Source organism: Mustela putorius, unplaced genomic scaffold (assembly GCF_011764305.1).
Source record: "Mustela putorius furo isolate JIRA1106 unplaced genomic scaffold, ASM1176430v1.1 tig00003845_pilon_pilon_pilon, whole genome shotgun sequence".
Classification (NCBI taxonomy): Eukaryota; Metazoa; Chordata; class Mammalia; order Carnivora; family Mustelidae; genus Mustela; species Mustela putorius.
In genome coordinates, this window is record NW_025421998.1 from 62,019,850 (window position 1) to 62,032,060 (window position 12,211).

At 39.9% G+C, this 12,211-nt stretch overlaps 1 protein-coding gene across 6 annotated transcripts in view; it reads right to left on the reverse strand.

The window, feature by feature from the left end:
• PDE1C (phosphodiesterase 1C) overlaps window positions 1-12,211 on the reverse strand; it is a 304,120-nt gene that overhangs the window by 24,769 nt on the left and 267,140 nt on the right. The window contains exon 17 of one of the 6 annotated variants that reach the window (XM_045062855.1): window positions 1,144-7,646. The exons of the other annotated variants lie outside the window; for them this stretch is intronic. Within the exon in view, the coding sequence (XP_044918790.1) occupies window positions 7,633-7,646 (14 nt within the window). The 3' untranslated portion in view covers window positions 1,144-7,632. Of the gene's footprint in view, window positions 1-1,143; window positions 7,647-12,211 lie in introns of those variants that run through there. 6 annotated transcript variants of the gene reach the window in all.

Below are 12,211 nucleotides of genomic sequence, written 5' to 3' on the forward strand. Positions count from 1 at the left end.
GGAGATATTCAGAAATGCAACAGAGCCTTATATACAAAGAACTTCCCTGCTATATTATTTACAGTGGCAAAATAAATAAGTAAATAAACATGAAATATGTGTGCCTTAATTGTCTAACAGCAGAGAGTTGGTTAAGCAAACTGTGCTAGAGGCAAGTGAATTATTATTTTGCTACTGAAATTATATTAATAAAGAGGGTGTTTTTTTTTAATGGGACAGTGCTTATAACCCAATGTTATGTGAACAAACCAAAACACAAAAATAAATATACAGCACTGTATGGCCTCTGCAAAGCAGAAACCATACGGAAATGAGGAAAGAACTGACAGTGAATGATTGTTTGAAAGGGTATTACAGGTGAATTTAATTTTATTATAGTTTTCTGTTTTTAAACATGAGTAAGTTCTGTTTCAGGTTTCAGAAAAAGAATTTTTTAAAATATGTTTCAATGCATGTCAAACACAGCCCCTTTGGAGAGCTGTCACTGCCCTCTTTGTGAGGGTAATATTCCAGTGGGGTGCTATACAGAAACAGCATAGGGAGGTGGCTGGGCAGGGGGTGCTATCTGTGTCAGACGCATCCTCTCTGCTGGACAAGTCCCTCTTTGTGGCCAGTGAGAAGGAGGCAGGCTGGGTGCCATCCTGGATGTGAATCACTAATACACCCACAAACAGGGGTAATGACTATTCCCTAGTCACCCCTCATGTCCACTGCTGGAGAGAAATAAAATATTGCCAGGTAGGCCCTTCAAGAGAGAAAGAAAGATGAAAAGCCGGGAAATTGAAAACTGGCATCATGGGATTGTCAAACTGTGTCATTGTACCCAGAAGAAAACGAAACATATGGAGGCCAGCTTCATTCCATGCATGCTGACACTTCTTAAGCCCTGAGGAGCTTTTCATAACCCATCCACCTCGTCCCTCAGAAAAGATGACATGAGTCAAGCTTTACTGGGTAGCTTCTAGGGTGCAGGCAAAGGCACTTGGTATGGGTATTACGTGGTGTTCGGAGCAATACAAAAGAGACAGATGGTTCAGTGAGCTCTTGGGCAGCCCCATATCTGGGACAGAATACAGACAACAGCAGAAAACATGCAAAGAAAGAAAAAAACAGCCTTTGATTTTTCAAATACCAACCAAGAGATTAACTCATTTGTTTTTATTTGGTAATCAGAAGAACATACAGGTACTTATTCATCACTAGATGATGGGGGAAATTATACATCGACAGACTGTCAGCCTCATCTGTGCAATAAAGATTTACAAGAAACACATCTTGAGTTTATTGAGAGCAGTTTAGCATTTCTGTTTTACATGAATCTTGAGGAATAATTTTTGCATTTTGAGGTGTGATGCTATGGTATTTGAATAGTTTGTTTTCATACAAACCAGCATCATAGAAAACAAAATACTCTTCTTCAGAAAGGATGGCCATTCTCTTGCCCTGTGATATACAAATGCAAATTGAAACCTGCTTTTTATCTGCTAGAGAGCTATTTTACATCATGGAAGTACATCCTCTCACCGCTATAAAAACAAACATAAGTACATTTTACCATCTTCCCTCTTGGAGGAGCATTCTTAGAACACACCCAGAAATCTCCTCCTTATCCCTCAAAGAAGTACTTATTTGGCATGATTTGGACTGAGTTTGGGGGTTTGGGTTCTGCTTGCCTCCCTCTTTTGAGTCTTGTTAAACACTCCCGGTATCAGTCCAGACACCTCTCACAAATCCAGCGGAACAGCAACAAAGTCTAAGGCTGAGATGAGCTGAGTTATCCATTCACACAAGGCCAGCGCCCATGCTGGGAGAGGGGCTACAGACCCCTGGTGAGCACCAGCCATTCTTGTGCTCTCTACTGAGGGAAGGTGAGGCCTCAGAGTGATTCATCTTGCTTTGGGTAACTGATCTCCCATGAGGATTTCCTTTTTCCTGCTTCCTTTCCTCAATCTTTTCCCTCCTCCACAGCTACCTATCCCATCCTTGGCACCTGACATTTCCTCATGTTAATTCCACTGGAAGAAGATGCTTCTCTTTCCCCCATTATTTTGTGTTTCCTTGTGCTAAAATGATTCCACAGGCAGAATGGCTTGCCTGGACAGAGGCGAAAGAAGGAGTTATGAAGGTAGAAAATGGGAGAAGAAAAGAAGGGAAAGGTAAAAGAAAGGTATGAAAAAGGAGAAGACTCTTAAATTAGGTAGGGGGAGGAAGCAGGCTGTACAGTGGGCACCAGAGCCGATAAAAACCCAACTGAGCTCTACAAATGAAAATAGCAGATATTTTTTAAAAATTTTTTACAGCATATAAAATCGTATAAAAATATCAAAGCAAGAAATAAAGGAAAATGTATAGTCTACAGTTCTATCTCTAGAATCATCTACTGGACGATACCTACAGCTGTAGGTTTTTACTATAAATCTATGTATATTGGTGTGTGACTCTGTCTCTGTACCATCATACATACACCCACTCAAAGACAAGGACACAAGTATACAAATACTTACCCCAAGATAGATCATGACAAAGAAGCAAAGACTCTACAATAACGTGCCTCCAGGGCAATCTACTTAAAAGCCAATCTATAGCTATTGGGTTTTAATGAGCTTTATTTGAAATGAATTACCCTGCACCATAACCTGGCAGAGAAATTCTTCCGCAGGTTAAGAAGGCCGCTCCCATGAAAATACATGGGTTCAGTGATCATGGCAGAAGCCATGGGAGCTTCCATGAGGGCATCCCCTGGCCTGCTCCAGCCAGCATGTATCTCCAGAGATGCACGCTCTTCCCCAAAGGAGGTTGAGTAAGTGTGCCCCTAGGGTGTTGAAAGGACCCACACACCTCCCCCTGCTTCTCCTGGCTCAGTGGATAGCAATCTACGCTAGGTCCAAGTTCATTGAGGGAAGCTAGCCATGGCCAGTGTGGATCCACTTCTACCTGGGGAACAGGATCCAGCATAAATGTAAATTCATCTTAAATACATCTACAATATCTTAATGAAAAATGGGAGAGGTGGGGGCATATTAGTTAAAAGAACCAGAAAGTAATAATGTTTAAATGGATTTCCATGAATTTTTCAGTCTCGGTCTCCCACGGTACCCACCCTTGTTTAATGTAAAAACAAGGTGTTTCTTTCAATGAAACAATCCTTGAGGACTGCAGACTTTCCTAGAGAAGTATGCAGTCTTTTACAAATGTCGAGAACATCCCATCTTTTTCTAACCTCTCTGAACCCAAATTAACTGAAATCTGTCAAATGTTCTAGGCGGCTCTGCCACCATTCTGATCTACTCTCACCCCAATGCTCAGGGTCTTTGACGAGAGGAAGTCTTCACGGAAATCTGTTCCTGGCAGGTAAGCGTCCCCGGTTCTCAGAGGGATGTTTCATAGAAATATTGTGCCATTCATTACAATTTTTTTTAAAGTTAACTTTCTAAGTGATTATGAGGCCTTTAATGCTGGAGCAATATTGATGAATCATAAGTATTACTTTCCATTTATTCACACATAAGATCTAATATAACATCATTAGTGCACCATTACGTTCTTTAATGTCCAATTTTCTGTGGCTCAGTGCTGTACCAACCATAAGCTCAGCAGAGCAAAATTGGGCCATGATTCCCCACACCGCACATATAGGATCTCCTATTTGCTGCAAGACAGTCCACTTTGGATTTTAACTATTTCAACTTGGATTACAAATAAGTTCACTGGTATTTCATATAGATTGGTGTCATCATCCCTTTTGGAAGAACAATTTCAGATAAATCCTGTTTTGTTCTGTTTTTATTTTATTTTTCTTAAGTCTGAAAGCCATAGAGAAAATTTTATTTTATTTCTATTTTTTTTCATAAACTTGCTCTGACAATTTCCCCCAAACCACCTGGAATTTCTATCTCTTATGATAAGCTACTCATGTCACTAGGGTATGTCTGCATATCCTTGGAAAGTAAGCCTTTAGCGATATGCTTGGCATATAGGAGATGCTGGGCTTTGTTGGCACTCACAGGTGGATAGTGGAACACAGCTAGACAGTTGTGCACCTGCTTCCTGAATGCTGACTGTCTCTGGGCCGTGTTCGGTGGTGGTTGGGGTGGGGGGAGCAGCACTGCAGCTCCTGTTGGGATGTGTGGGGATCTCAGAATCAGAACAACATTTCCAACCGGAATATCCTTTATTGGAGACATAATACTGCATACATAGACTTTAATCTTAGAATCTCTCATTATGAGAAAAAGACTGACTGCTTTTTTTCTTTTGTTTTTCCCTATAGCCCACAGAGGATATTATGAAGTCATGTTTATCATGTCTCTGCTCAACGGTGAAGAATAGAAGAAAATATATATTCTTTCTCTCTATCTCTCTATCTATTTATCTATCATCTATCTAAAGAAAAGTGATCCATCACAGAAGTGATACAAAAAGACCAGTATTCTTACTCCCAAAATATGGATTAGGATTACAAAATTGGTCTCCATCTGTTCGTCTGCCTTCTGCCTCATATCCCATCATAATGTTGCTCTTGACTTGTTCACTCTCCAAATTTACTAGGTGGAAAATACAATACAGTGGCTTTAGTTCCGCAAATGAAATAAACAGCCATGCTAGATTCTTCTTTGGCTCTCCGATGTGTAGATACTATTTTACTGTTTAAATGTAACAGGCCTTTAATAGAATCCTGTTAGATGTTTTCAATAGTTTTGAAAAGCTCCAAGAATGAAATGGGTAATGGAAGAAAATCCATTTAAATTTAATGGGCTAGAAATGAATATCTTGCCTGCTGCTGTAAGTTCTTCGGGCTCATAACCCAAGAAAGGTTGGCATGAATAAAAGATGGAATGAAGACCTCCCAATGGATCGGTCGTTATGTCTCAAAACTTAGCACAACCAAAAAACCTGGATGTGGAGCTCTTTGGTGACATAGGGTCTCCCAAACTTCAGGGTCAACTTCATTTGGAAAGTGTTGCACCCAGGGACAGGTAGAAACTGTGGTTTGTCTATGGTGGAAACGTCCCTTTACTGCTGATCAATTCTTAATTCAGGTGTATAAGCCCTTGCTTTCTGCCTGACTGTGTAATACTGAGTAAGATGCCAGACTTCAAAAAAGGGAATAATGGGTATCCCATATCGCTGCTCCTTTGGAAGCTGTTTCAAGAGAACAGAAAGACCATAGAAAGTGCACCAGAGCTTTTGGAAATATTGTTCTTCCAGTCAATACTGACTGGAGATCATAATGTCAATGTTTTATCAACTCCAGTATTAATTAATATTACAATAATACATTGTTTATATTTTCAAAAAGTTGATAATTTTGCAGTTTTACTTAATGCCCCTTCAAAATAATTTTTAAGGATTTAAAAATGAGTTTCATGGAGTTTTGCTTCTCCACAATGAGAATTCCAAGCAGAGTTCTGTACTGAATGAAACTCTCTCCCCATTATTTTTCAGCTAATTAGTGACTTAAAGCAAATGGAAAACATTACCATGTCTTTATTGTTGCTAGAAAAAATGGCTATATTCCTGTTTCTTTTTCAGATCTCGTTTAGTCTCACTTGTTGAGTATAAAAGGGAAGTTGTAAGCTTTCTATTTTGACCGGCTGCAAAGCTCTACATACAAAAGTACAGAACAGAAATTAGGTAAAAAGTTCAGGTTCCAAGATGAAAAACTGGACATGCCCTGGTTGTATTTCCTTCCTATACAAAACCATAACACCTCAAAGAGCATAGTTGGCATCCCAATATCCCATGGATGGTATGTGAGTCATAGGCATACTTTTTTCAACCAGCACAGTCTTTGGGGATTTCTGAACTCATTGCCAGTATTTAAATATTTGGAGAGGGTTTATATAAAATCCCAGGTATCTAGGACCACCTTTCCTACATAGCACTAATCCCGTTGCTGACTAGTAACTGCCCTGTTTCCATAAGACATACCTCAATATACAGAAAGCTCCAATTCCTCACAGTGCCTACTGCTCCTTACTGTCTCACTGGTACCAACTGCCATTGATCACAGTAACTCTGATATTACATGGCTTTGCTTTACTCATTTGCTCAACCTATTAGGCCTCTGGTTTGAATTTGTGACCACATTATTTATTGTGGTCACTGTTACAAAAGCAGAGGGAGCAACAGAAAAATATGTGTTATTACAAGGCAAAATGTAAAGCTGACCAGAGAACTGTGTTTAAATATCAGTACAAACTGGGCATTTGATGCAAGAATTCTTCAGCTCTTTCTGTTGGGGAATATTTCAGTGGGGCAAGAGGCCCTGTAGACTACATACACAGTCTCCTTTCTGTCTGAAGTAATAGCAACGTTTTGCTTTAGTAATAAGAAGATTTTTGAAATGTTTGTTTTGGTGTTTTTAACATAGAAATTAAATCTGCAATGGGGAATACACCTAAGCCTACCATCTAGCTTTCTCTCTCTCTTCCTATGATTAGCCCCCACTCCATCACCAGCAGAGTCATGGGGGTTCCCCTTGGGAAGGACTCAAAGATTCCTTTGGGAACCATAACCACCTTTTAAGAATCAGTTTTATCCAAATCACACCATTTAGACTCATAAAATTACCCTTTACTTAGATTCCACTGGATCCCATTTTTGACTTGAATTCAGGGGATGAATCCTTATTCTCTTTCCATGCTACATCCACGATGCTTTCTTTTGGCTTGTGCTGTTAATTATCTCCTCTGTGTTATTTTGAAAGACTCACCAAAATGAGAAGAGTTATTTGACAGATCTCCCTGATACTAATTCCCTTAGCATTTCCCTGACTAGAAAGAAGAGTGATTAAGTGAAACCATAAATATCCAAAAGAAGAGGACCACCGAGTGGTAAGAATTTCAGTAACCATTTAGTCATGGATGCTACCCAATGAAAACAATGTGTCTCCCACCTAAACAGTACGGTCATCAGCGGAAACATTCAGGTTTCTATTAATGAAAGCACAGAAAATTAAGCATTTACAAATAGAGTCCTATAGGATAATCTCTTAAAAAAAAAAAAAAAAGAATGTCCTATATAAATGGAAAGACAAGCATAAGAACCAATTTTAAGTCTGAAAGAAAACTGGAGAAAAAGAATGTTCCAGACTCAGGAAAGAAACAACCAGAGACTGGAGTCATCATCTTAGCTGTGATGAAGGACCAGCACGGCTGTATCCACCATCAGTAGCCAGTTAAAAAAATAACAATTTAAAGGAACGGCATCAACAGTAGTAAGGTGGCAATTACTGCGCATGTGGCTCTTTCAGGCCTCCCTCAGCATATCCAGGATGTCCATCCTCATCAGGCCAGACAGGTGCCTTGAAAGCAAGGGCATTAGCAAAGAATTCTGAGGAAGTCCCTTCACGTTTTGTTTCTGTTTGTGCAAAAAGCTCAAGTTGTTTGGTTTGCTTGGGGGAGGATTTCCCCAGAGTTCTTAGACCTCAAACCAGCTCCCAGAGAGCCATCTCTTGAAAGGAGGTGGCATGAGGGAAGGCCAAGTGTGTAGGGGGAGGGGGGGCTTGTTTCTGAAAGTTGGACACCTTCCCCAGATACGGGTCTTTGTGGAAGGAGAAGGAGAATGAAGAAGCTCAGCTAAAATGATGCAAGACACTGGCAGCCTCTTTTATTGTATGTGAGGTGTGTTTTACTCTTCTGAATCTGAAAAAAAGAAAAAGAAAAAGAAAAGTGTCAATGCTGCCTTTCCCCCCACCCTCCTCCACCCGCCGGGTCTGAGGAGAAAAAAAATCTGAGGAACAAAAAAAGAGGGGGGAGGGGAGGATCAGTTCAACATTTCCATACTAGTCACTGCTGTCTCCTTTGTAGCACCGTTTGCTCTGTTCATAAAGGGAAACTCTCCGTGGAGAATTTTAAACACTGGTTACATTCGAAATCTTAATAGTTACTTTCAACTTGATTATCAAACATTTGGTTCATGCAATATGGATACTAAAATACCTTATTTTGAACCAAGATGACAGCGCTTGCCAGATCGGGCCGATGTGCCTCAGGGATCAGTGGGATTGGAAGAAACCCGATTCATCAAATCCCAACCATGTCCATACCAGAAGCAATGTTTTTCTCTCTTAGAATTTCTGCACACCCACCTACCCCTCAGAAGCTTCCCCAAGAAGATTTAAAGCAAGATGTATCCCAAGTGAAATCATTATTCAGATGGGTAAATCACCTGACTTCTCTACTGGACCCAGAGTGAGGTGGCAGAGGAGGAAGACAAAGATGGAAACAGGACTAAGTTGATGGAAATAGACAGTACTGGATTTTTCTTTTCCCCCACGTGGCATACTCTATTCCATGCAAGCTCACTAGGCTTGGACAGAATTTCTAAAAAGCCAGCAGACAAACAAAAAGCATGTTATTGCTTCCCACGAATGTTGCAGGGTCTATAAGTTATCATGCCTTATAGTTAGAGATGGTTCCCTCCTGTGCAGGGAGAGGAGTACAGTGGCTTAGATTTTAAGGATAACACCGTTTTCCTACAGAAATGTTAGGAGTCACTTGTGGATAAGCAACATTTCCTATTCAACTTGAAAGACTGAGATACTGTCCTAAATGAGAAGTAGTTGAAATTAGGCAGTGAACTAGTTGAGAAATGGGAGAGCCCTATCTGATCTTTTGAAATTACTATCAATTTTCAATTTTCCAGGAGTCATTGATACGATTGATCCTCCTGTTGTTCCTCTTTCTTCATTTTGGTTCCATGTATGCTTACCCTCCGTCAACACCTTCACCCATTTGGCAGAAGTAACAGAAAAGAGAAAAACTTCTGACCAGTTAGTCCGATGCTGGCACCGGCAGTAAGGGAAGTCATGAGTTGCCTCTCTGGAACTTGCCAGTGAGGGAAAGGGGTGAAATAAAACCTGAAATCAAGGACTAGAAATTTCCCCCTGGTTCTGATCATCTGTACAATTTGGTCTGGGTGGCAGTTGCAAGGCAGGTCTCCTCCTGAGTGCTTTGGCCCCACCATTACCCATTTGAGGTCATATGTAATGACTCCTTTCAGACAGTCATCATAGCACTAACTACCCTAGGAGATGTCCCCAGCCCCCCAAATATAAAATCCAATTTTATTACGATGATATAAGTCTGAGGTGATTGTTTAATAAATGACCCATTGGTTGGAAGGATGCTAGGAAGAGCTGACAAGGACCACTGTTATACCAGTGAGCCTCAATTAGCCAACAAGGGAAGCTATTCACATCTTTTTTCATGAAGCCTCTGTGAACGGTAGCCAGCTGTCCAGCCTGCGGGGTTCCAGAGATGGAAAGAAGTCCATCTAGGATCTTAATGGACCCCAAAGGCCCTAGAAAGAAGACCTTTTTCCTTTTCCAGTCATTGCTTCTGAATGAGATGGGAAGTGACCAGCTATGGATGTCCACCCTCCCCTCCACCGTCTTCTGGTCAAGGGATGGAGAGAAGAGGTAAATAAAGAAAACGTGTATCTAAGCTGTACCTATGTTCATTAAGAACAACCAACAGTAAAAGCTGCTCTGTAGCTGGGTCTGGGACCTGCATGACTTCCTAGCCTTCCCAAACACAGGTTCTCCCAAAAGTAGTTTCTGTTTCTAAATCTCTTAGGGCATTTGCGGTAAGGTGTCTCCCATCACAGGTACCTACAAGATGTAGATTCCTTGAGGGCAGGAGAAACATCACTTATCTTCCTCACTCTTTGCATATATTACAATGCCTGACACATTGCACTTGCTCAACAAATTATTTTTTAATTGAAAGGAAGTGGATTAAATAAGTATCAAGTAGATGGGACAGATACAGAAGCATAATGATGGGTAGGAAGTCTCTCACCACCCTTTTTGAAAATCTTTTCATAGCAGGAAACAAAATTTAAGAAGAAAACCATAAACATTTATTTTATAGTTTATTCAATAATAAGGTAGGATATATCAAAAGCATGTATTTCCTTTGGAGAATTTGCCCCACTGTGGAGACTAACACCCTGGAGAAGGGGCACCTGTCATACATGTGGCTTTGATGTGGTCTATAAATCAGGCTTGCTCCCTACTCATTCCACACTTCCTCCCTCAGCACTGAGTGTCCTATATTTGCTCTGTTGTGGTTGGGTTTTGCATCTTAGCTTTCAGTTTAAACTAAAATTGGACAAGCATTTTAAGCTAAAATTGGATAAGACCACAAAGCATTAGGAAAATAAGTTCCTGAAGACAAGTAAGTGGCCACTCTGTATTTAACTGAGATAAAGAATCATTTTTTTTTTTTTGTTCTAGGGTCTCTGAATTTCATTGATTGAAAATCTACATTGGCTTTTTGGAGGCCACAAAAAGCAGTTAAACTCAGCCACCTATTTATGATCTATAAGCAGAAATGGAAAATATCTTCACCTAACTTGGGATACTGCGAGAAAATATCTAACGGAGTGCCATCCACCGACGCACCCGCCCCTTGACCAAAGACTTCTTGCGTCTCTCAAAGGGGTAGCCGTGGAGGCTCTGAATCCTGAGGCACAGGCTGTATGAATTCACAGAATCATATTTACTCCAACGAAATGCACAACAAAAAATGTTTCAGCAACTTCATTTGAAGAATAAAGGAGGTGGAAATTGACAACAGTGTGGCCTTGTTTATTCCACTCTTCCCACGCTACTCCTCCTACAGGTAAGTGGAGATGCTGTCTCAAACCATTCGGTTTAAAGATAATTGTTTTAAGAAGAGGCTTAAATTTCGATTTAACGTGATTTGACTCTTAAAATGTGTTTATCTGTCATAATGTTTATTCCTAAATCATCTACGAATCTGGCACCAGGCTTGAAAAACAACTGTAAACACTTTTCTTTTTCATTTTTCTTGGTTTTGATTTTTTACAGCCTGATTCAACTATCATCCAAGCTCAAAGAAATAAGCTGACTTGGCTGAGAACAGAGCTGGGATTCAAACCAGATTTTCGAGTTCCAGAAACTCTACCATAGCTGCCTCCTTATGGAGTCAACTTTCTATGAAAACAACAAAATACAGTAAGCAATGGAAAGGAAGAATCAATGTGGCAAAATCAAACCCAATTTTAGATGTCTAGTAGAATTTCTATGGGCTTTTAAGTGGGTTCTGGTTTCATTTGTTTTTTTAATAATGGGGAAATGCTAAAAACAAACAAATATTATTTTAGATATAGCTGTTAGAATTTATCCAGAGATTTCACTGTTTTAGGTCTTAAGTGCTATTTTAAATGGTTATCACTAAATATCCAAAAACATATACTGCCTGCTTTCTCCCTGCCCCACATGATAATGGATATGATTACAGTATGATTGTTTTAAGTTAAGTTCACTGCATGTAATACTAATGCTACAGCCCTGCTAAGATAGATGGGTGGATGGATGGATGGATTAACAGATGGACAGACAAAGTAAGTAAGTAAATTTATGGGAATATTAACTTCCTGAAACTTCCTGTTGCCTATGCCAACAAGATGAGATCTTAAAATTTACCCATTTGATCCAAATTCACAGAATAAGAATAGAACAAAAGATGGCAGTTTTTAGCTCCAACCCTCGCCCAATTTTTTCTTTTCTTCTGACCCATGGCATCTGTGTTATCACTGAGAATAATGATGGTATTAAAGTCTTAATTTCTAACTTTTCTGCCTTCTCTTTCCCTTTACACAGCATGGTCTTTTCAAACTAAAAATCTGTGAATAACTCTCCCTCTCTGCCCCACACTGCCCAAGGTGTTTTAATGTTGTTCGTCTCTTATTAAGAAATTAGTACTTTAATGCCTAAGGAAACAATGAAAACATTTGACTCTGTAAGTGCTCCCAGACCTGCCCCACTCTTGAGAGGTAAGTAAACAGCAGGCAGCCGCAGCCCATACCACTTCTTGGTGCCGGTGAGACAACCTAGAATTGTCTGAATACGAAAGTTTTTATTTCTGACCAGTCTTTCAATCTGCTGTTTTTGAAGCCAACAAGAAGCCAGAGACCATAGAGACCAAGGAAGTCCTTCAGAGAAAGTGAGGCTAGAATTTTAGACCTGAAACATTATGACTGCTCTTCACGTTTTCTCAATTTTATTAGTTCAGGAAAAGCAATGTAAGATTCAAAGTAAGTGAAAGAAGAAAGAAATATTTTTTCTCAAGTTTTCACTGTGCCTCCAGAGTAGAAAATAAAAATAGCATGTATGATAGAGGGCTAATACTTATGAAATACAGATGTCACTTGAAGATTGTGGTGCCATTCTGTGGAG